The 25354-nt window shown below is 49.8% G+C and overlaps 1 protein-coding gene and 1 non-coding gene across 3 annotated transcripts in view; both read right to left on the bottom strand.

The window, feature by feature from the left end:
- The window catches only part of DENND11 (DENN domain containing 11), a 39719-nt gene that overhangs the window by 2189 nt on the left and 12176 nt on the right, over positions 1-25354 (bottom strand). The window contains exons 2-9 of one of the 2 annotated variants that reach the window (XM_041002344.1): positions 21382-21481; positions 20347-20505; positions 14523-14676; positions 9387-9525; positions 7811-7942; positions 7465-7615; positions 6665-6733; positions 1299-5564 (exon numbers count right to left, since the gene is read on the bottom strand). In XM_041002344.1, the coding sequence (XP_040858278.1) occupies positions 5369-5564; positions 6665-6733; positions 7465-7615; positions 7811-7942; positions 9387-9525; positions 14523-14676; positions 20347-20505; positions 21382-21481 (1100 nt within the window). In that variant the 3' untranslated portion in view covers positions 1299-5368. Of the gene's footprint in view, positions 1-1298; positions 5565-5882; positions 6734-7464; positions 7616-7810; positions 7943-9386; positions 9526-14522; positions 14677-20346; positions 20506-21381; positions 21482-25354 lie in introns of those variants that run through there. The other variant, XR_005886066.1, reaches the window with a different exon arrangement.
- On the bottom strand, positions 16008-16135 carry LOC121171048. The gene has a single exon (XR_005886091.1). It is a non-coding gene; the product is annotated as a small nucleolar RNA SNORA63 (small nucleolar RNA).

The following is a 25354-nucleotide window of genomic DNA, read 5'->3' as shown; positions in this document are numbered from 1 at the left end:
TTCCCCAAAAGGTTAAAAATGTTTCAGAATATAACCCACTCATGCCTATACGTATAGTACATACCATGATGCTTTCAACTCGGTGCTGGTAACAGGCTTCAGGTCCCTGTGCGGGGTTCCCGGGCAGCTCCCTGGCGTGGCTGAGCGTGTACAACCTTGGCTCTTCTGGATGGTGCCAGTACTCCCATCGTCGTCGGTCTCCATTTCCTGAGGAATGCCTGGACCTCGGCCTCCAGGAGCAAGGCAGCGGGCAGCTCCTGGGCTCGGGGGCCTCGCTGGCAGCGCACCCGGTGCAGCCCCTGCGGGCTCTGCGCTTCCCACAGTGGGCAGACAGAAGGACTGCAGCGCACACACGCATGGTCAAATGTACTTTAATTGTAAAAATCGTTTCCTGTAAATATATATGTACCTCTGCACACAGCGTGGGTCATACACACAGATATGATATACACAGATGTTATTTGTACCACACAACAAAATCAACCCGGAAGGATTTGCTCTTAGCTTTGCATTTAATGCCAGCTTTCATTAGGCCTTTAGAATGATCACCACGGCAACTAAGACATACCGATATGGAGGGGCTTTTAAGGCAGAATTTATGAATTCTTGCTAGCTTCATAATATGAGATAAAGAAACAAAAATAGATTTGTTCTTATTGCTATAAATCATGCTGGGGTAGTAATCAAATAGGATTTTTACATTTAAGGTGACCAGAAGGCTATGTTTATCCTAATCCTGAAAAAAAAAAGTTTTCCAAGGAAAAACTTTCAGGAAAGGTTTATCTTCCAGACCTATGTAAAACATCTAGTCAACAACCTTCAAGGTCAGTGAGTGAAGTTCATTTTCTCTCTGTGGGCATGCTAGACCCAGTCTTTTTCCTCTCTATTGTTTAATTTACCCAAAGTAAATTTTTGCTCTAGGGGCTCGGCGTGGTGACGCAGTGGTTAAGGTCTTCACCTTGCACGCCCGGGATCCTATATGGGCACCGGTTCTAATCCCGGCAGCCCCGCTTCCCTTCCAGCTCCCTGCCTGTGGCCCGGGAAAGCAGTCAAGGACGGCCCAAAGCTTTGGGACCCTGCACTCCTGTGGGAGACCCGGAAGAGGCTCCTGGCTTCGGATCGGCATAGCATTGGCCATTGCGCTCACTTGGGGAGTGAATCATCGGATCTTCCTCTCTGTATAGCCGCCTTTCCAATAAAAATAAAATAAATCTTTAAAAAAAATTGTTTTTTGCTCTAACATCAACAATATTTGCAGGCAGCAAATCCCATTCCCTCTGAGTAGATGTCTGACCTCCATGCCTTATCCCCACATTCCCAAGTTGTCCTTAGAAAGCAAATCTATTCATCTACAGAAATATTATCAACATAAGTAATTCATACCTTCCTACCATGGAATTAAATACATTTTCAGATTTAGGTCACATTAGCTCTAAAATCCATGCTATGCCAAAATTCTACAGTGAATTAAAAAAAAAAGCAGGACTTTATTTGTTCATTATTCCCTTTGAAAATTTCTAATTTCATTAAGTGGTCCCAAGACTCCAGCTCCAAAAGTGAATTAAAGTGCCAGTTAGGAAGCTATCTCCCGTTCTCACCTCTGGCTGACCCAGAGCCTAATCATAACGGTCATGTCTACCCTCTCCTGGGCTGGAGCTCCGCTTAGCACCCAGGGCTAGCTGCACCCTCCTTCGGACTGTCACGTTGACCTATGAAGCCCCAGGAAGATTGTACAGTGCCACGTCTGTATTCATTCCCCAACACATTCACAGTCAAACGTGTGAGAGGACCCAGCTGCTACCCAATTACAAAACTTACCAATTCTTCTAGAACTGTAGTTTTGTAATGTCCTTCAATATCTTCACACATGGTTCACCATAGTAACATCAGTATAAAAATAAACTACCATTTCTTATAAGAAAAAAAAACACATATTAACTTATTCACAGCCTTTCCCACTTGGTGTTCCAACAGCTCTTGGGAACAGAGGTATATTAGTAATAAAAATGGAATATTAAAAACCCATGACTTGGGAGTAAGGGGAGCCCTTCACTCCTCCTCTCCCTCTGACCTGAATCAGAAAAGGTTTTCTGAACAGAGAAGGGCTGGGACTGTAAGCCTCCGTGGGTCTGTGGAATTCTCCTCTACAGGTATGGGGAAAAAGTGAGACATCTCACAGACCCCAAGCCCAGTAGCCCATATCCTACCAGGGAGAAGGAAGCCCACGCAGGGCATGCTGGGCCTGCGTTTTAAAAAGCCAGCCATGATTTAGCAGTGAATTAGCTTCCAGTTGAAGTATCACGGCTGGTTGCAGGACAACCCTCACCTGTGGCATCTGGAATTAGCTGCACCTCAGTGTTCCTCGCACCTTTCCCACCCAGAGCTCCAGGGCTGCACGTAAGACAGAGGTCCAAGTTCCTACGCAAAATCACTGTCTTCCGACGGCAATTAATTCAGCTGTCCTTCCCTGGCCAGATGGAGGAGGAGATGACGCATATGGGAGGCAAGTGCCTTCCAACTCGCTCACTGTGATGGTAGCTTCCAGAGGACTCTGCAGCCCCAGGCGGGGCGCCGACATGGCGGTGATTAACGCCAGGCATACGGAAGGCGTCGTGTTTCGTTAAAGCCAAAGCTAATTCTAAACAAATTATTTGGCCCACACTTCTGAGTCTGGTGGGAGATAAGCTCTGCCATTCCCCATTCCTTCTAAATAAAGCCAGGCTGCGACTGGATCCTTTCCCAAAGGCTGAGTCCTGCCATCTGCTGAGCCCACACACTGGAAAACAGCCACTCCAGCAGGCCTCCCTCTGTCACGGGCTACACGACCACCCATACACCTGACCCGGGACGCCAGTCTCCATCTAGAATTTCTCCTAACTTTCCAGAGCAAGGAGAGGACAAACCTAGTGTCCCGGGGTTAAGCATTTCCAGGCTGGCACAGGGTCCCCAGGGAGGTCAGGCTTACAGCTCGCCAGGCTTACAGCTCGCCAGGGCTGAGCTTGTGGGCGGGACTGGGAGTGGTCCTGACTGCTGCTTCCCACAGTGTGCCAACCTGAAACCAACCTCTGACCAAGGCAGGAGCTTCTCACTTCAGTTCCTGGCTGCATAGCCTCTGCCTTCTGCCATGACTGTAAGAGAGATCGCTGCCTCGGACTTCACACTTTGGGTGGCTAATGCTGGTGGGTTGTGCCTGGCACCTTCCAGCCAGGAAGGCAGAGGCTGGGGAACAGCAAACCATCCTGAAAGGAGCTCAGATGTGTCATCCTTAGGAAACGTCACATGCTAGTCAGCAGGAGGCGGCGCCCCCTCAAAGGCCTCTGGCCCTAGGAGGAAGCTGACAGACAGGAAGGACTTGAAGTTTTGCTTTGGGGTCAGCTGAGCCCAGAACCCCCTGAAACATGACACTGTCTCACTGGTCCAGTTCCCTCCAGGGCCACCCATGCCTTGGCCCTAAGTACACGAGGTGGAGGACACACACACTGGGCAGCAGGCAGATCAAAGAGCCCTGCAGTCCCAGGTCACTGTGCAAATGAAGTGCTGCTCCCCTTATAGCAGCACTTCTAAGTGCACAGAGAGGGCTGGCTGCAGAAGTGCTTAAAACTCTCCTTGAGCCTAGTGCCCGATTCCAGGAAAGGAGGGTCTGCCTACGCCCTCCCAGGAAGTCAGGCTTTCCCCACCCACTCCAGCTTGCTCTTCTTCTAGCTGACCACCCAACCCAGAACCCCGAGCCCTGGAACAACACTGCTGGGAGCAGCCATTTTACTTCGCCCAAGTAGCAAAGTGCCCTCTGACCCCCCGGAGGCAGCGGAGGACAGCTGCTCCCACTGGGGTGGAAGTGAAGGTGGGATGGGCAAGGTGAAGCTATGCATTTGTTTTTCCTTTTGTAAATGCACATGTTACTGAAACCATGGCTAACGCCACACGGCAGAGGGCAAAGACAGAGTTTACAAACTGTAGAGTTTACATTTCAGTAACCAAACTTATTTATATATTTACATAGAAGATGTCACCTTGATGATTCCATGTTTGGACTTGCACACATGTAGAGTTCTCCAGTCTTCAATTCCAGAGCAAGGAGCCTACAGTGAAGATTTGCTTAACTAAAGCTATTAAGCCTGAAGGACCTTATCTTGAAATAAGATGTGTTATCCTTCCATTTGAAAGGTATTTCTCCCTGCTGTGCCCATGAGGTGGGTCTTGGATCACAGACAAGGGTACACTGACGGCTATTGCAGTTAACAGGGAAGAATGAGAAAATATGATTTGTCACCAACCACCATACCCTGGTTGAAGCTCTACTCTGGCCAAAGAGACCCAGTGGTTAACAATCCCCCATCTCGCTGAAGCCTATCAAGACACGCAGGTGGCTCCAGGACACACCCCAGACCCATCAAGCCATTTCAGAAGAGGTCACTGCTGACCCTCTCAGGGCGGAAGGCACTGTTGGGGTTCTGGGCCTCAGCCCAGCCTCAGCCTAAGGAATGTTGTTTCCACAAAAGAGAGGCTTAGGGCACCCCACACCGATCCACAGGCTTGTTGAGTTTTAGGCCCCAGCCTCCACGTTACCCAGCTGTGAAATTGGCAGTGCTTCCAGAATGCAGCCCATCTGTTCCACTGCTCTGGCCTGGCTGGAAGAGCTCGCGTGAACGTCAGCACGCTGATCCAGTCCTCCTAAGGGACCAGACTGTGAAATCCATTTGCTTCCAAGTTCCAGGGCCAACACGGACCCTTGGGAAATCGCCAACTCAGGCCAAGAGGAGGGACTGAGACAAAGGAACATCACGGCGAGGGGCCATTACTAACTCTGAGAAGGACTGAGACTTCATTCTGTAATTTTGATTTCCAGTGAAGCCATAAGCAACCTCCCCCTTCCTGTTCTGCCCTTCCAGAAGCACATAGTTGGTGTGAGGAACATCCTGTTTCTCCTTGTGGTCCCTACTCACGTGAGCTGAGAGAACAGACGCACCCTAACAAACAGGGATCCTGAGCCCTAGGAGGGATTGTAAAACCTCAGCAAGTCCCTGGCCTAGCCCCCAGTCTAAGGCCACAGTGGATGGCTGTCTTACTCTTGAACATACCCTGGGACAAAGACCAAGCGACTTTCCTGAACAGTCACCCCCAGAGCTCAGCCTGTTCTGGGTGACACACCTCCCAAGACCAAACCCCAGGAGTAAATAGCTCTGGGAGACAGTGGCGCAGGACACAGAGCCAAGGCCACCTCACCTTGCCTCCAGAGAAAAGGGGAAGGAAGGAAATCACATAAATGACATCACTTGGGAAGCCTAAACTGTATCCCTTGGCGTCGGGTTAGTAAACCACAAGGTCCTAGGGAGGCTCCAAGCCAACTTCCGGTTGCCCACTGTGGCTCCTACGGGCAGCAGGGGTTGTCGATGACCAACATGACGTCAATGCCGTATGCCTCCAGCAGGTCCATGAGAAAGCTGCGGTCTCCCTGGGGGTCAAGCCCCATGCCCCGCGCATGCTCCGCTGTCAGGGTTTTGTCTTGACTGGCAGACACCTCCAACAAAGTCTGAAATATCCGGTTGTTTTGCTCCAAGAAAAACCTGCACGTGTAACACAAGATGCATAAGAGGGAGTAGAGATGGGCGAGCTCAGCAGCTCATCCATGCCCAAACTCAACCACTCTGTATATGAGACGCTTCCAGATGACTTCAATGGTCACAGTGGTCTTTTAGACTATGGGGTACAAATCCACGTGGCATTCTAGCTAGCGCAGAACCACTGGCACGAATCAGAGTCCCATGGGGGCCATCTCTGAGCAAAGGACGCCCTAACAGCCAACGCTTCACCGGCCACTTAGGAGGAAAGCGAGGATGAATTTAAGCACAGTCCAGAGAAGAGATGAATCCCTCCTTCCAAACTTCTCTCTCTCTCTCTCTCTCTCTGCTCAGCCATAAGGGGAAGAAAAAGCTAGCAGACAAACCAAGCAAACCAGAAAATGCACTTCCAAGGTTAAGACTTCAAGTGCAAAACCACAATTTGCTTTCTGGGCCCCTGCTGGGTCACAGATGAGCCTCTCAAGAGGTGGGCTCTGCAGCGTTCCCCAAGCCCAGGCCACTACAGCCAGTCTGGCTTGACATTGTCCAGCCAGAAAAGTGAGCGTGGAGGAGCCAGACAGGCGCAGGGACACTGAGAACCAGCAGCATGGTGGCTGGAGGTTAAAGGGAAAGGGAGGGTGAGGCACAGGCAACAGCAGCCCTCAGCATCTGTCTGCCCAACCAGGCTTTCTGAGGCCGGAGATGCAGAGAACAAGATTCTAAAGCCACTGCTTACAGCACCATGTGAATATCAGCTCTCTACGTGAGCCGTTGCCCCAGAGCTCTTGGCTGCAGCACAAGTGCCTTGTGCCCAGAGCTGCTATGGAAACTCACAATGTCAGAGGCCAGTGTCTTGGTTCCAGCCCTGATGAGGTGGTGGCTCTGCTCTGTCCCCAGACGCCCATACACTTCCCACACAGTGCTGTATCTGCGAGTCCCCTGGGCTCCCTCCACTTGCTTTCCCGGGCTCAGCACTGCCTGTCTACAGAGCCCAGCTCGGAGTACCCCTGAAGGCCATCCTGGACTTTAGTGGGGACAAGGGGAGGAACCAGCTTAAGCTGAAGGGAGCTCAGGGATGCCCATGGCTGCTGCCCGGGGCCACTCACAACACAAAGAGGTCCTCTTCACAGGGGTTGTAGTCTTCCTCCACTTCCTGGGAGTACAGGAGCATCTGCCTGTAGGGAGGAGGGCACCCCCAATCAATTCCAGTGCGCCTGCAGAGCCCAGCCATGGCTCGGCATCCTGGGTTCCCCTAGCAGGCCACACTGACCACAGCAGGCTCCTGCTGCAGAGGCTTGGAGGGAAGGGAGAGGAAGGATGGAAACTTCAATGGTGCAGAGGTTGTAACAATCTTTCCTAATTATCCATCACATGGGGATGGTGAAACATCTAGCTTCTGGGATAACAAATGTATTCAGAGTTTTAGGAGCTGATGCACAGGCCTGCTCATTATGCAGCAAGACACACAAACTAGACGTTACCCACGTGGTCACAGGCAAACATTAAAGACATCTGGAGGAGTATCTAGAAGATGCAAGTGCCCTTCCCTGGGTCTCACAGAGTCCCAAGCTCAAATCGCTCCTTTCCACCTCCATTCCCCTAACCCCCGAGAGACACCCCCCCCCCCCGCCCTAAAGCACCTGCTGTCTTCCTATCAGGGCAGCCAGCAGGGAGCCTGGCCCATTAACTGAAGGGCTTCCCTTCAGCCTTGGCTCCCAGGCGAAACACAGCCTGGCAGAAAGGCACTGTGAGGGACAGGTGATGGACAGAACACACTTCATAGAGATGCAACTTCCTCCAGCTCCGAGCCAGCCAGCACCAGGCACTCAGCGTGGCGTGCTGCTGGCCCTGGCTGTGCCCTTCGGCACCTGCTGTGCACACAGCACAGCCCCCAGGAGGCCGCTACCTCTGCTCGTTGAGCCGCCGATACTTCTCCCTGTCGGCGCTGTTGATCTTCAGCAGGGGCTGCAGGTGGTCGTGGTGAGTCCTCACGTTCTGATTGTCCACATAGACATCATACAGCTCCCGTTTCTCCTCAAATATCTTCTCCGTGGTGCCTGAGGACCCAAGGGTTAGGGTCAGGGAAGCAGCAGGTGGCAACCCTAAGCAGGGGTGGTGGGGAGCACCGCGGAGAATCAGGAGCCCGCTACCCCACCTCTGTGAGGAGTAAAGCAGTCCAGGAGCCCATGTCTGCAAGAACAGGAGACAGGCTCAGGCACACGGGCAGGGTGCAGCGGGACCCTGGTACTCACAGGCTACATAGGACACCTCCACCTCCAGGCTCTCGATGTCGGCCACATTCACATAGAAGAAGGGCTTTGACTCAGGAATGGTGCTCCCGATGCCAGGCAGCGAGACATTGGCCAGACAGCAGCAACAGTACACTGTAGGGAGGACGGGTCAGAGGAGAGATGTGTCAAAGCCTGCTAGTCAATCCGTTCCTTCCCATCCTCCTCCAAGGAAGTGGCCTATGACCTGGACGTGGCCCATCTCCAGCTAGACTCAAGCTGAAGAACCAGCAAGCATGTGGCCACGCCGGCTAAGCTGCCACTTGTAACAGTGGAATTCCATGTCGAAACTGGTGTGAGTCCTGGCTGCTTCCAGTCCAGCTCCCTATGAATGTGCCTGGGAAGGTGATAAATAGCGGCTCAAGCACTTAACATTCTTGCCGCCCGTGAGGGAGAGCCACTTGAAGCTTGCGGCTCCTGGCTTCAACCTGGATCAGCCTGTCACTGGGGCCATCTGGGCAGTGAACCACTTATCTCGCCCTCTTTGTCACTTGGCCTTTCAAATAAACCAGTCTTGAAAAACCACCATCGCTAGCAATCACCACCATAAGTGCATGTTGAGGCGTGTCCTTGCTGCAACACAGCAAGGCGTTTAACAGGTGACGAGGGCACAGGATACAGGCTGACGGAGGGATTAATGTGGCTCCCGGGGCAGTGAGTGATGATCTCGGCTCCCCACAGCGTGGGCCGCTCGGCTGCGCTCTCCTCCTGCACATGTGCTTGTCTTCTGCACGCACCCGGGCTCCCACCAGGAAGCCCTCAGCAGAAACTGCATGCTCTGACTTCTAGAACCATGAGCCAAAATAATCCTCTTTCTTGATAGACAACCCATCCTCGGGTATTTTTAAGGCAACGGAAAAATGACTCCCATGGGAGCTGTGTGGGTCTCTGCCCTGTGTTCCCTCGATGCCCCAGGAACCAGTGGGTCCCGATCTCCCCAATTCACATCAGTTCTGTGTTGACCAGTCGCCTAGGCACTGCTCAGTTTTCCTCTCACTGGGCTGGCTCAGAAGTGGACACTGCTACTGGCTGGCTGGAACCCTTTCCTCTTCTGACTTGTGCCATCCGTCTCCTCTGTCCTGCCAACCCGGATGGTGCACCTGCTGTGCCCGAGGAGAGGCACACCCCTCTTTACTCATTCTCTCCATGAAGCCACCCTTGCCTTGGCTAACAGACAGGCTAAATGGCACGCTGAGAACCCCTCTTCCAGCACAGCCCCCTCGGAGCCTACAAGGCTCTGGCGTGCATCATGTCACATGATGTCACAGGCGGCATGTGCTTGTCATGCCCCAAGCTAACCCTACGCCCTTAACCCCAATCCTTGTCAGCTTTGATTCTTACGCCTTGAGTGCTGTCCAGGGCATCTCAGAACACAAACAAGAACCTGTCTTCTCTGCTCTAAGCCAGACCCTAAGGTCTCATCAGGGTCTAACCTCATTTAACCCAGCCCATCTTTCGCCTGACACCAAGGTCCGCACTGTGAATGCAGACCCGGTCAGGCCCCTCCCACACTAGTCCATGATGGAGAGACTCTGGTTACCTCTGTAGCATACCACGCCTACAGGCGGGGGAGAGAAGATCAAAATGCGCTTTCGGAGTAAGGCAAACTTCCAGAGGATGAGGATCTGTTCTCCGAAGAACTTGATAAACTGAGACATGCAGCCAGCAGGGTGTGTGATCTGGAAAAGGAAAAAGCAGGGGAGGCGGTTGAAGAGGGAGGGAGGAAGAGAGGGAGGTAGAGCTTGTAATGATGATGATGATGAAAACAGCATAGCCGTGTGCCCAACTCCCTCACGCTCCCCAAAATGCAAAAGTGCAGCCAAACGTCTGATAAGGGATGGTTATTTCCACCCACAATGACAGTTTTCACCTTAATACTCCTATGTTTAAACAGGTTTCTGCAACACAACAGCTCCCCTGATGTACAAGTTTGGGTTTAGGGATCATTAGCTACTTTCTTGGGAAGAGAGAGGAACCAAGGAAAAACACTAAATGTAACATTACCACTACTAAAGAGACAGGATGCAAGAGACAGGAAATGTGGCTCAGAACTGCGGAGCACTGGAAATAACGCGATGGTGGGCCAACCGTCTGAGACGAGACACACAGCACAGGGGGACCTGCTCCTGAACAAAGCAAGGGGTCTGCAGAGGTCAGCAAGCAGGCCAGGACCTTCTGGCACATTCCCTGCTACCCTTCAGCCCTGGCCACTCTTCCTTCCAATGCTCATGGAAGGAGCCCTAAGCCTCGGGGGTACCCTCGAGGTGGACAACATAAGTCCGGGCTCCAGGAAGGCCAAAAGAACAAGTGCCGTCGAGGTTACAGACCAAGAGGGACCCTGCTCGTGGGAATGCAGACAGTGCACTGTTGGGCCCAGATTTTGCGATCCCCAGAAAATCACTTTACACAGCCATAGGAACTGAAAGAGACAAAACCAGCCAGCACGTGCTGCTCCCTGGGAACCAGCAAGCATTCCAGCCCTGTGCCAGGGTCTGTGCCCGATAAGGGCTGGAAGAGCCCCAGCCCACGCGAGCACCTCTTACAGGAGTGTCAGGGACTTAGCTCCTCTTCGCTCGCCCTGTTTAGCAGCACAGCGCAACAGCCCATTCTCCGGCCTCGTGCAAGCCTGTCACCCTCTTCAGGCTTGTTCCTCTGGGGCTTTTCCAGAAAGTTCTCTCTCCCCACCTATGTTTTTCTTCCAGTCTTCCACCCACCACTAGATCCTTTTACCAACAATTGGCAGCCCGTCTGTACGGTTCAGGGTCAGTTTGCCAGACCTTGGATTCTGCCCACAGCCATCCCTCTCCTCCACTGCCCTGTGCCCAAGGGCAGCATCTCCCAGGATTGCTGGATATCTCCTTCCATCTTCCTCCTTTCATTCTTTTAGCCTGGCTCATTATTTTTTCCCTCTACAATTCTCCCAGATTTAATTCCTGTTTCAAAAACTCACTTGTTTAGAGTTTTCCTTTATCCATGTGTTCACTTTGTAATAATTCAGGGAACTACAGGACTTTTGGACTTGTTCCTGTGAACACTATATTCCAATAAAAGAGCGTGCATACAATTTCTTTAACAGATACACAAAGGTGCTTTTTCATAAATGATGGATTCATATCAGACACATTTTTATGTCCTATCATTTCTTTTCTGGCCCCATACATTCCCTCACAGACACATAAGGTAGTATATATTATCACCCACGTTCTTTGTGTTCATGTATGCAAGTGCATCCATCTGTATCTACAGATGATGCTGTGATTATTCAACAAAAACATGATCATATCACAGTTTCCTGGATGGACCAATAGCCCTGGTAGATCTTCCATGTCAATTTCTTATGCTGTATTGATTTTTCATAATGATTATTCCAGAGGTTCTGGGATCTCTCTTCCCCAACCCTTCCCATATCCCCTTACTCTTCCACCATAATGGTTATTGAATATTTGAGCATTCCAAGTTTTGACCACCCAACATTTTTAAATAAATGTCTTTAAACACATACTTTTGGTGGTCCTATACCTACAGGATGGACTTTGACATGGGATTCCTGAAATAATTTTCCTACCTTGACATACTGGGCTTTTATTATTATTTTTTTTATTAAGACTTATACTCACAGGTGGTATTGTAACCTATGAGGTGTCTTCTTTCCCTGTATCTCACAGGATCAAGCAGGTTACTGAGCTGCCTTCCAACAGGGCAGAAGCATATGGTCAGTTTCTTTTTTCTCCCTTTGGCTCTGCTTTCTGGTCTCCTGGCAAAGACCAGTGACAGATCAGAGGCTGTTCACCTTCCCCCGCTACAGATTTGGAGACAGTCCAGGAGCCATCTGACTCAGCAGGACAAAAGAAAAGAAAAAATGGGCAGAGTTAAGAAGGGAGAGTAGGCAGGGTTCATGACAATGCAAGTCCAGAATTGCCAAGATGACCACTCTGACCATTTCTTAATTCTCATCTCTCAGCCCATGTCAAGAGATGCGGTACGGACATGTGCAAACATTTCCTGGATTTCCAACTGGTTTCCTGTATGGTCCTTCTGCTAGGAGGCAGGGCCTGGAGAGTGGAAAGCAGGAGGGGTGAAGGGATTCCCCTCCAGGCCAGCCCTGCTGGTATTTCCCCAGCAGCAGAGGTCCCTGTGGCGCTAGCTTCTAGCACACGTGGAGTTCCACACCAAGGGGTACCAGCGTCAGATGGCACAGCACTTCCCTCTGAGTCCGAGCAGGACACGGGTGAGCTTCTAAGCTCCGCTGGTTTTGATGGCACCACTTCCCCCCTTGGCTACCTTGGCCCTAGCTCTCGGAGCAGTCTCCACCCCATTCTACACCCATATGTAGCTTTGTGCAATCCCCTCTTCCCTCCTAAGTCAGAGAACATGGTTAACAGTGCAGGGCTGTCATTTCCATGATTAAGTTACAGAGGGTCTGCATTTGCATCTTCCTGGAAAACTCTGGCTTCCCAGTTTTGATAAAGCCATTATCTGCTAAGACCCACATGAAAACGAACTCAGGGCAGCCTCCACAGGCAGCTGGGTGCTGGGGGCTTCTTTTCCATGGGCCCTATGAAATGCAGCCTTGCCAACAGCCACATATGCTTCGAATTGCACAGTTCCCCAGTCAGCCTCAGCAGCCCTTCCTCTGGTGAACGCCTGGATTAAAGCATGAGAAATGAAGCAGAAGACACAGCAAAGCCCTCCCTGGATTCCTAGTCCACAGAAGCTGTGCAACAACAGAGATCTCCCGTTTCAGGCCATTGATTAGGAGTCACGTGCTATACAGGACTAGATGACTAACATGGAATGGCATCTGTTATCTGAATATTACTAGCATATAAATCACTTGATTCCCTTTCAGTCTTGCAACTCCTACATTATGCATTCATTGTACCAAATGAATATTAAATATTTTGCTTCTGTTTTTAAGAATTTTACTTACTAGGAATGAAACTCTGGCCTCTTTTTCTAACAAGAATTCAAGTATTACTTACTAGGACTCCAAGTTCAGGATCTAGTGTTTCAGGCTCTCCGCAATCTGATTTCAACCTGCTTGTCCAACATTTGCTCAGTCAGCGAACATAAACATTTCACCCCGGCCACAGAGTTCTGTGTCCCATGAACCTGTCCCTGACATGCTCTACAAAGCCAGTGAGCTGGGGCAGAGAGCACACACAGGCTTTGCTACCTAACCTGGGTTTAAATTCTGGTACACTCTCTCACCAGTTCTAACATCTATAGCAAGCCACTGGTCCTTTAATGCCTCAGTTGCTCTAGCTTGAAAGCTGGGATTTGAAAAAACAAGGTCCATGTTAAAAGTGTTGCATCAGGCATCAGTCAACGGTCCATGATGCCGAGCTCCCACAGGGGCTGACATAGTGGGAGACCACAGCTCCACCTGCCGCCCAGATGCTGCTTCAGGCTGGAACAAGCATTCCTTGCTTCCCACCTGGCAGTGAGCAAACTGGGAGACACCTTCCCGGAAGCCCTGCCAGCAGAGTTCTGCCAGGGGCACTATAACATCTTTTGACCAATCCAAGGGAAGGAAGGGAAAAATAAAGGCAACTCATCTTCTTAGCCATCTTTGTACTTTTCCAACACAGAATGCTTGGCTGGGTGTTTTATCAACTGAAAACAACATATTCTAGTGCTGCAGAAAAGTACAAAATAAAACAATATCAAAACTGAAATAATGAAGAGATGCCAGACCTGTTCCATCAGCCTCTCCAGTTTTACCTCAAACATCTGCTTTTCTTTTTATTGGAAAGTCAGATACACACAGAGGAGGAGAGACAGGCAAATCTTCCGTCTGTTGATTCACTCAAGCCCGCAAAGGCCAGTGCTGTGCTGATCTGAAGCCAGGAGCCTCTTCCAGGTCTCCCACGTGGGGTGCAGGGTTCAAAGCTTTGGGCTATCCTCAACTGCTTTCCTAGGCCACAAGCAGGGAGTTGGATGGGAAGCAGGGCTGCCAGAACACGAACTGCACCCATATGGGATTCCCAGCTTGTGCAAAGCAAGAACTTAAGCTGCTAGGCTACTGTGCTGGGCCCCAAACGTCTGCTTTTAAATGCACTGAAGCTGTATGCCCATGAATCCAGTAACACTGGCCTTTCTGCTGCCCCTCCTCTCCTCCCCACCCCTCCACCAACTGTGTATTGCAATCGTGGAAACATCTAAAAAGCCTATTATGGAAAACTACACACCAAATGTTTAAACCAACCCAGAAGCTTAGCTTACTAAACTTCTGCTGCAGATAGCCAGTCTGCACAAGCCCAGATATACAAGACTTATTAAAGAGACGTCATCAGGCTTGGCGTGGTAGCCTAGTGGCTAAAGTCCTCACCTTGCATTCACCAGGATCCCATATGGGTGCCGGTTCTAATCCCAGCAGCTCCACTTCCCATCCAGCTTCCTGCTTGTGGCCTGGGAAAGCAGTGGAGGACGGCCCAAAGCCTTGGGACCCTGCACCTGCGTGGGACACACAGAAGCTCCTGACTTCTGCTTTGGATCACTGGCTCAGCTCCAGTGGTTGTGGTCACTTGGGAAGTGAATCAGCGGATGGAAGGTCTTTGTCTTTCCAGTATACATACATAAATGAATGAATAAATAAATATGTTAAGGAGAGAGAGATCAACAACTGCCATGCCCAGACACAAGCCCTGTTCTGCGTGGGCGTGGCTGAGCTCACCTTCATCTCGGGGTACATGTATCGGTGGACGGAAGGCAGCCAGTAGACGGGGGGCAGGCTGCTGCCTCTGCCGGGTCCAGCGTGCAGCACGCCCTTCTTGTCCTCGTAGAACGCAGCCAGATGAGAGTAGTGTCCCGGCGTCTCCAGCTGGTGTCTGCACAACACACACACACACACACACACACACACACAAGCTCAGTGAGAACAGCTCCACTCGTAGCTCTGCGATGGACTCCCCGGCCAGGAGCTGCAACGCCTGACCCACCCGAAAGGTTCCCACTTCCAGGTTATGGAAGATCTGGAGGAAATCCCCGACAGCGCTGCCGGAGGACAGAGCTACCAGAGGCTGGCTAATGCCCACTGTTCTGGAGCAAGCTATGCAGAAAATCTGTGTGGCTGAGGCAAGTTGCTTGTTTAGTCTGAGAAGGGGTAACCTGGAAGACAGAAACCCCTGCTTGCAACAACTGTTTGTGTAGAACTCTGCTTTCTTTGTTGCTATGAAGTAATAAGGAGACACCGCCTTGGCGTCTCAAATAAGGGAGAACAGTTATTGCCACACGTCACTAAGGGCTGGTTAGTTCTGCGATAAAACACACAAAGCACCAGAAGCTCTTAGCTGCCGACCTTCACCTTGCTCGGGTTAACAGATCAGTAGTTTTGGGTTTTCATGAGGCGATGCCCCAAGACAGCAGCATGGAGGGCCCAAACCATGTGGCCACAGAGAATCCTGCCTCCAAGATCAAGTGCGTCAAAGGGGGTTTATAGCTTGAATTTCCACCCTAAAAATGTGGAAGAATTATGCCTAGGAACATGGAATGTGAACTACTCTGCGTAGGGTCTTAACAGGGCTGATCAAATGAATATGAGGTCAGTAGGGTAGACTCTCAGTAGGGTGGACACTCATGCTTACCCCAAGGGGACCTTTGGAGACACACACACACACACAAATGCCAACGTGAACATGAAGGCAGAGATCGCCATAATGAGTCTACAAAACCAAAGTGAAAAAGCAGCAGTGCCAGCAACTCAGATAAACAGAGAGAAGCCAAAAGTGCTTCATTTCAGTGAAGTCACAACAGTTCTTGATTCCAGCAGTACGCTGAGGTTGCCCAGACTGACAGCAAGGACAAATCTATCAGTGCAATTGTGAAGAAGGAAAAAGGAGACTGGTCTTGCTGCTGCACCTTCAACTGCTAGGGCCACAGAGCATGACATACTCAGTTTAGGCATTCCACCTGCAAAGCAATACACTGGACACAGCATCCGTGGGGTGTGGTACTGCCTGCGCTTTCAGGCAGCCACTGGAGGTCCTGGGACATTTCCACTGTGGGTAAATGTCAAGCGTGAACAGCAAATACGACTGGCTGGCATGAACAGAGTCCGGATTTTTCAAGGTGTTTTATAAATATCTGTATGCTAATTATGTAAATCTCATCTTTTAAAACATTTTTATTATGGGAATTTTCTTTTTTTTTTTTCCCCAGCATGTATGAGACCAAGCGTCTCTGGCTGCTACAAAGGTATAGCAGACAGGTATAGTAACAAACAACTTTATTTTGAGCAGGGGGAACAACACAGCACTGAACAGCTATATTGTAGTCTGAATCCTGCTTTATCATGGGAATTGTCAAACATATACAAAAAGTGGAACAATGAACTCATATACATCACTCAGCTTCAATGATGATCAACATTTGATCTATTGCCACGACTTACCTGAAATGTCTTAAATACTGCAGAACCTCACACCCACCCCTTGCCACACACTTCAGACGGTCCGTTTAAATAACAATACATGAGCACTTGGCCATTACTCCACCTAACACACGGTCACAATGCTTTAGCACACGTGGATACTCGCTTCACATTCAGATCACACCAGCTGTCCCCAACATGTTATTTGTGCATTTATCTTAATCAAGACTTAAACAAGATCCCAACATGCAGTTACATATCTCTTTTATATTACAGCAAGTGTTCCCTTTCCTAACTTAATGCTTTAAATCACACAATAGTTCTCTACTATGTCCCAGCTAATATGAAGTAATTATGGAAAGGGCACTCTAGAGCGATACTGGCTAGAGTTACAGATGAAAAAACGGCAAGCAGGTGTGTGACGTAAGTCAGAACATAAATCGAGTCTAACTCAGTATCAGTCACTGCTGAGTCAGCAGTCATCCTTGCTGCACTTGGGCCTTTCTTAAGGACATTTCCTTCTTTTTCTCATTTTCTTCATTCAAGATCCTTCCCTCACAAGACGCACAAGTCCTCCATAACCATCCAGCCAGAAAACCTTCCTAGTTACAACTTAAAATCCAGGAGCCATAGAAGGTTAATAAATTCCAAGAAAAATACACATGACAAGAAAGTAATGTTGAAGAATATCTTCAACAAAAAGAACAAAAGGCCAACAAAATGAAGCAAAGGCTACAAATGGTGTATAGGACTAGTCAATACAGAGGATTCAAAACATTCTTATAGCAAGAAAAATGCAAATGTAAACCGTACTGATGTGTTCTTTCACGTCCATCAGGACGCTTGCATCTGAATTGGCACTGTCAGGGCTGCACTGGCGGCAGGCGCACACAACACACAGCCTCGGCAGAGAGCATCTGACGGTCTCTGCTGAAATGACACACTCCTCTGAACCACCAATTTCATTTCTGGTCTTTTAATGTGCAGAAACTCCGCTCATGTGTGAAATGACAGTTGTTCCTGGCCTCCCCGCGCGGCATTCTTTCTAACTGCGAGACTGGAAACACCAAGTGCCCATCAGTGATGACTTGATAAGGCACTGTGCTATACAAGGAATGAGATGTAACTGCAGAAATAAAGGACCTCTCGGGGTGAAATCTCCCGTGTGGGGAGGAAAGAAAAAGAAAGAAAGAAAAAGCCAAGGTGCAAGGCAACGTGCATAGCACGCAATCTTTTGCATAAAGAGAGAATATGGATCCATGCTTTTATTTCTACACCACACATGCAAGTTTAGGAGGATAGATGAGAGACTGAGAATGAACTCTGGAATTGTTGAATGGGCTGTGGGAACTGGGTGAAGACTTTCCCTCTTAAGCTGGTGGTCTCAGAGGGCCACTCTCCTTCTAAATTTCAGATGATACAAAGATACGTAAAGATCCTATCTGCCACACTCCCTTGGCAGGGGGCAGGGTGATATGTCCAACCTCTGGGCTTTAAGATTTACATATTTTCATTGGAAAGTCAGATTTACAGACAAAGTAAAGTAAAGAGAGACAAAGATTTTCTTTACACTGATTCACTGCCCAAGTGGCTGCAATAGCTGGAGCTGAGCTCATCCAAAGCCAGGTGCCCGAAGCTTCTTGCAGGTCTCCCATGTGAGTACAGGGTCCAAGGCTTTGGGCCATCCTCGACTACTTTCCCAGGCCACAAGCAGGGAGCTGGATTGGAAATGGAGCAGCTGGGACATGAAGGGCACCTGTATGGGATCCTGGCACGTGCAATGTGAGGAGTTAGCCACCAGGCTGCTGCGCTGGGCTCCTCAGGCATGTCTAACTTTCCCCCCTTCCATGAGATGGTAATGGCCACAACTACCTAGTCACACTGGGAGCTCCTCCCTGAGACTTGCAGGCTGGTAAAGCTGCACCCCCACCTTGCTTGAGTCATGATACTCTGTTCCAGCAACCTCACTGGTATTCTAGCTAAAGCAGAAAACGATACCCAGAAATGAGTTGCTTCAGTACCAAAGCCTACATTGTGGGGCTGGGTATTGTGGTACAGTGGGTCAAGGCAGTGCCTGGGACTGCCGCAACCCCCCGCCCCCCATCACAGTGCTGGCTTGTCTGCTTCCTCTGCTTCTGAGCCCAGGCCAGGCTAACACAGCCAGGCAAGGCAGATCATGTCCCAAGTGCTCAAGCACCAGTCAACTGCTCGGGACGACCTGCATGAAACTCTGGGTCCCTGGCTTCAGCCTGGCCTAACCCAGACTCATGCAAACATGTATTCGATGAGCCAGTGGATGCAAGATTTCTGTGTCTCTCTAGTTCTCCCTCAACTATCTCTGCCTTTCAAGTAGGTGAAAATAAGTAACATTTTTTTAAAAAGCTACCGTTGTGGTTTGGCTTAAACAGCTGGAAAGAAAATGAGAAAACAGAGCCTGCATACTACAAACTGCATACTGCTTGTATCCAAACTGTATACTGTGCAAAACAATTGTTAAGACAGTAATACCTTGCAAGACCAACCCCTCTGGGTCTGCGGTCTGCCTGGGGAAGCAATTTGAGGGGTCCATAAAGGGTGCCGGTCATCCCCTCCTAGCTCTGAGCCACTGTAAAAGATGAAAGCTGACAGGATGGGACCAGTCTGTGAGCAGAGAGGACAGGAATACAGCCCAGTAAGGGTGACGCACCACAGAGATCACTCGGGGCTCCAAAAACATGAGATAGTCTGATTTTGGATAACACCAAATCTTTGTAAAATATGAGTCATAAAGTCATCTCTAATCTAGAATATTAAGTGATGCTGATAATGCGTACCTCCGTGTGTTAAAAATTAGAAAGTTTAAACTTGTGTGTTTACATATAAATTTTTGAATAAACAGGTTTTTTTTCCCCCATAAACAATAAATTTCATGTTCTTTCAAAGATGGTGATAGAGTCAAATGTTTCATAACAAATTTTTAAATAATGATAAATGCTAAATGCACAGTGGTGGGATTGTGGCATAGATTAAGCTGCTGCCTGAAATATCAACATTCCCTTGGATGCCAATTTGAGCCCTGTTTGCTACACATCTCATCCAGCACCCTGCTAAGTGCCTGGGAAAGGAGCTGAGGAGAGCCCAAGTGTTTGGGACCCCGACACATAACTGAGAGGCTGAGTCTAGAGTTCCAGGCTCCTGGCTTTGGCCTGGCCCAGCTGTGGCAACTGAGGTCATTTTGAAAGTGAACCAGAGGATGGAAGACCTCTGCCTCTCCCTCACTCCCTGTAAGTCTCTCAAATAAACAGGGAAACACAAAAAGGGAAAGATGCAGATCTTCTATCTGCTGGTTCACACCCAGATCCAGGCCGGGTCAAGGCCAGAAGCTTGGACTCTAGGACTCCATGAGGATCTCCCAGGTGGGCGGCAGGGACCTAAACCCTCAGGTCAACCTCTGCTGCCTTCTCAGGCCTGTTAGCAAAGTGTCGGATCAGAAGCAGAGCTGCAAGGACTCAAAAATCAGTGATGTGACATGAAATGCCAGCGTGACAGGTAGCGGTTTAGTCCGCAGCGCCACAATATTGTCCCACACATCCCCTCCATCTATTTTTTTTCAAGTCTGTACACATATATATCAGAAAATGAGCAAATATGGTAAATGTTCAACAGTGCTGCAGGAAGAATGGATAGATTTCCTTTCAAACTTGGAAGCATTTGTTAAGTTTGTGTTCATCCAAAACCCATATCAGTAACAGCTTTCCTGCTTCTGTTATTACCACTCCAAGTGATAATAGTAACCTGTAAATAAATGCCTACACTTTCAAGGCATTCCGGATGTGTTTGCCAGCCTGAGACAAGGGAGGCAATCACTGCGGCTTAGGGTCATGTACTTGTCAACAAAGTACTTACTGAAACACAACCGATGTTATTAAACACGAGCTCAAAGCCCTGGCTTTCATCGCGGTGTCAGAGTCCCAGTGCAGGCCGACAGCCAACGGCAAAGACCACCACCCAGGGGTCCCACGATGGCCAGCTGTGCTGCTGGAAAGGCATCTGCTGCTCTGGCACGCAGCCTTTATCTCCCTGGACTCACAGCCCACACAGCAGCTGGCAGACCCTGTTGCCTCCCCGCACACGTATGGGAGCCACATACCGAACCTGGTTCTCCAGGAAGTGCATGTAGCGGTAGAGCAGGGTGTAGGAAGGAGAGAGGACGCCCACGGACTTCATGCGTGCGCCCCGCTCCAGCTCGCTCTCCACGGGCATGTTGGCGAAGCAGGCCAGGCCAAAGAAGGGCCCCTTGCGGAAATAGCTGAAACACATCAAATACACGGCCTGCAGTGAGAAACGCTGCTTGGTCTTGTCTTGGAGATGCAATCCAACAGAGAGCATTGAGGCCAGGGCTCTACAGGACCCAGCGCAGCCTCCAGACCAACTCGTGCAGGACACCAGGGGGATAAATAGCCACCAGGCTCACAGATGGGACCAGCAAGGCTTCACGAGATTACACAACTGGCCAGGGGTCAGGCCTGGGACTTGACAGGCCCGCTGCATCTCCCCTCGCCTTATCCCATCCCCCCCTTGCCTCAGCAAATGATTCGCCCAGCAGAACCACAATGCCAGTCATCTTTAGGGCCTTCTAGAACTGGTCCTGTTCCCTTAGCATCAACCATACTGATTCTTTCCTCACTTCCTGAGCCTTGAAGGGCTTCGGCAAAGCTGCCATGTCACTTCCTTCCGCTTTCTCACATGCACAGCAGTCATGGTTTCAGTGCAATGAAAAGCTTAAAGCCACTGCCTGACCCCTCTACCTCCCACCCCTCCCCCACAAAGCTCTTAATGCCTCATTTCCCAGGACCATTAACTGACAGGAGGCTGGAATTTCAAGTGTTAGCACAAAGCCTCAATCCAAATTGAGTGAAAGTCCACTCTCTTTCATGAAAACCAAATTCCACAGCAGAAGTTCTTAGCTTTGTGTGCTCAGGAAGTCCCTCCAGAGCTGGAGGAAAGCTAGAGGCATCCTCGCTGAGCAGGACATGGACACCGCACTGCACCGGGTCTCCTAGACGCCCTCTGAAGGCCCCTTGCTAACAGCCCCTTGCTAACAGCCCCTCCGGGACGATACTGGGGGGTGAAGAGAGCAACGGAGTGGAAAAGGTACAAAGAGGATGGTTTCTGAAGTCCTTACATGAAGTCAGACTGGATTTTGTGGGACCCACTGGCCATGGATTTGAATTCAACACCTTCAAGGTCGATATCTTGAGGTAAGCACCATTCCACCATGTTTCCTGCGGGAAAGGAAGGAGACGAGTGAGAGGCAGACAAGTCACACAAACAGAAAGAACACAGGCTACTTCTCACTAAAGGCGCTGCCGACTCAGCCCCGAGGAACCGCCCCAAAATCCCAGCATCCATCCACCAGTCTGAGGATCCGGACCACGCCCAAGCATCCATCCACCAGCCTAGGGATCTGGATGACACCCCGGCATCCATCCACCAGGCTAAGAATCTGGAAGACACCCCAGCATCCATCCAAGAGCCTAAGGATCCAGACCATGCCTCAGCATCCATCCACCAGCCTGAGGATCCAGAAGACACCCCAGCATCCATCCACCAGCCTGAGGATCTGGACCACGCCTCAGCATCCATCCACCAGCCTAGGGATCCGGATGACACCCGGGCATCCATCCACCAGGCTAAGGATTCCTCCATGGAGCAGCACTGAGTGGCTTCTGCTGCCTGTTCTGAAGTACAGCATCTACTTCCCACAAAGGAGACTGCTTGTTTCTGCCCTCTAAGTCTTCTCATCCCACAACCTTTGTTCCTCCACATTCACTTCTTCATCCTGCGCTGTTCCTGCCCTAATCCTCAAAGCTGATGCTCCTATCTCACCTTTCCACACCAACTAATGATCTTTGACAAATCCCCAAACTCTTTAAGAAATAATAAATAAATCTTTATTTGCATTGGCCTCTTCAAGGCATCTGCTAATTCTTTTTATTTTTTTTAAAGATTTATTTTTATTATTTTTTATTGGAAAGGCGGATATACAGAGAGGAGAAACAGAGAGGAAGATCTTCCATCCGATGATTCACTCCCCAAGTGAGTGCAACGGCCGATACTATGCCGATCAGAAGCCAGGAGCCTCTTCCGGGTCTCCCACGTGGGTGCAGGGTCCCAAAGCTTTGGGCCGTCCTCGACTGCTTTCCCGGGCCACAGGCAGGGAACTGGAAGGGAAGTGGGGCTGCCGGGATAGAACCGGCACCCATATGGGATCCCGGGCATGCAAGGCGAGGACCTTAACCACTGCGCCACCGCGCCGGGCCCGGCATCTGCTAATTCTTAAAAAATGTCTGATATCACACAGTACCCCCAGACAGGTGCAAGTGCAATGTCAATTAATAACTAAATCGTAAATAAATCCTCCTCCTTCCCCTTGCTTCCCATGACAGAACGGTATTCTCTTTGTTTACTTCCTTCGTCAATATAGCTCTGCTTCCCTTCCCAACTCTTTCTCTTAAGCCATCAATTCTTCACTTCCAGAATCCGGGGACTCGGTCCCTTGGCATGGATTACTGAGTTACAAGTTGGAAAAACATAGGCAAATAAAATGTAACCCCTGAACTCAGAGACGGAATTCAAAGATGAAGGAACAGTGTAAGGAGAGCAGTAACGGCAGGCCAGGATAAAGGCGGGGTGCTGCGGCACAGGACACGCGGTGGGACTGGAGGATGTCGTGACGGCAGGCATCCTTCAGACCGAGAAAATCAAAGTGTTATCTGGAGGCTGCAGGGAACACTAGAGTGTGGGGAGCCATGCAGTTGGGTCGGATGGCATGGGTGTGTGATGAGCACCGCTCCTCAGTTAGCAAGGCTGCGTGGAGTTTCTAGCTGCGAGGCAAGGCCCGGCAGAATGTCTCTGGTCACCTCATTGCTGCCTCACCCGTTGTATGGCTCCCCACACTAGAGGAAACTCCTTATTGTTTCCACGCTTGTTAAACATTTTGCAAAGCAAAACACGATGGTACTTGTGAGATCTCATTCTAGCACACACTGATTAACACTCCCAATCTTAAATCTCCCAGGCGTTGGAAACACCATCAGTCATCCTAGTCAACTATGTTCTCAGATAATTGCTTGGGGCATCAAGCAAGATGGGACGCAGCCTCAGAGCAGGGCAGACATCATGGAGGACTAGCCAGGCCCCCCTTCTGTGATCCAGGTTCTTCCAAATGGCTTCTCTGCAAGGGAGGAAGCCTGATGCCAGCTACCGGTCATTCACTGAAACAACAGCCTGAAGAGGGGAATTCAGATTTCCCAAGAAGACTAGGACAAACACCGTGTTTGCCAGGCTTAAAGACAAGGGAATCTAATGACAAAGGGGAGTGGGCTCAGGAGTGAAGGTGAGCTTTTCAAAAACAGATTTATAGGGCCCAGCATGGTAGCCTAGTGGCTAAAGTCCTCGCCTTGAATGCACCAGGATCCCATATGGGGGATGGGGGATGCCCTGGGGGTTGCCCCGCTTCCCATCCAACTCCCTGTGTATGGCCTGGGAAAGCAGTTGAAGATGGCCCAAGGCCTTGGGACCGTGCACTCACGTAGGACACATAGAAGAAGCTCCTGGTTTCAGTTTGGCTCAGCTCTGGCCGTTGTGGCCACTTAGGAAGTGATTCAGTGTATGGAAGATCTTCCTGTTTCCTCCTCTCTGCATATGTCTTTCAAAAAAAAAACAACCTGTATTTGGAAGAAAGTTCACTATTTTTCTACCTGTTGTGGACTCTGTACATTGGCTCTGTATTTAAGTGGATGCATAATGGAAGTGTAGCAGAAATGATACATTCAAAGGTGGAGACAGAGCAGTATGTCTCTAGGCATACAATATAAGGATGGACTCCCAGTGGGATGGCTGAAAATGTCCTGACAGCAGGATGCTGGACCCTCCGACAAGGTCCATGCCTACATCGTTGGGAGACAGTTCATGCTACATCATCACACACACACAGAAGCCTTACACAGATCCACTAGCCAGTTCCCCAACCTTCAAACAGTAAGACTTCAGAATGTCCGTGGACAGACTGGCATTGTGGCATAGGCGCTAAACTACCGCCAGTAGTGCCATAATCCCATTTGGGTGCCAGTTCAAGTCCTGGCTGCTCCACTTGCCACCTGGCTCCCTGCTCATGTACCTGGGAAAACAGTGGGAGATGGGCCAATCGATTGGGCCCCTGTATCCTCTTCGGAGACACAGAAGCAGCTCAGGATTCAGCCTGACCCATCTCTGGTCTTTGCAGCCATCTGGATAGTGAACCAGGAGGAAGATCTCCTTTTCTCCCTCTCTCTGCAACTCTGCCTTTCAAATAAATACTCTTAACACAAAACTAAATGAAAAAACAAAGTTTATGGAAAAAAATGGAACTACAGTTTATTTTGGTATAAAAAAAAATGAGACTCATGCTAGTTTTTCATAATACACGTATTCTGTGAACTTTGAAAAATCCACTTATACAATATTCTTAGTTCAGTTTCTGATTGAAAACACCCACACATTTCTGTTGACCTGAGGAATCAACTGCTTTTAACAGGCCCACAACACTGCAAATCAAGACACTTCAATGATTCCCCAAACTTACAGTAGGAGGGCTTCTGAAGGCAGAAACAGCAAGAGCAGCCTGCCACAGTATCTCCAGGCACACTTCCTCCACTGCGCCACAGCTCAAGGCCTTTCACATGCAGCTTTTCATCGTGAATCTCTATGAGACCAACACAATGCTTGAGGTCTCCCTAGATTACTCAGCCAGTAAATGACTTCTCAGGCCCATTTTTTAACAGAAGGCAATTTGTGTTTCAAAATGCTGGTACACGAGGTGCTTCGAGTTGTCCCTCAACATCCAACTATCCACTCACCCCTCCCTTTAGGTAACCGATTCTGCTTGGTGCATCGCCCTCTAAATGAGCACTACGCAGAGATATGGCTACATGAGCAAACTACAGCAGCAGGACACGGGCGGAAGAGAGGCGTGCAGGCTCTGGAACGTGCCTGGAAGGGCAGGGCTGTGCTGCTGCTTTTGCATGCTGCCGCCTAGGCCGCAGACGCACGGACATCGAGGAGAGATCCCGGAACCACAGGTCATGTGAACCTGGGTCTGGTTAACCTGCCTCAGG

The sequence above is a fragment of the Ochotona curzoniae genome, unplaced genomic scaffold (genome assembly GCF_017591425.1).
Source record: "Ochotona curzoniae isolate NIBS_2020 unplaced genomic scaffold, NIBS_Ocur_1.0 scaffold_2476, whole genome shotgun sequence".
Classification (NCBI taxonomy): Eukaryota; Metazoa; Chordata; class Mammalia; order Lagomorpha; family Ochotonidae; genus Ochotona; species Ochotona curzoniae.
Note: the sequence above shows the minus strand (reverse complement) of the source record. Positions and strands in the feature narration are given on the sequence as shown.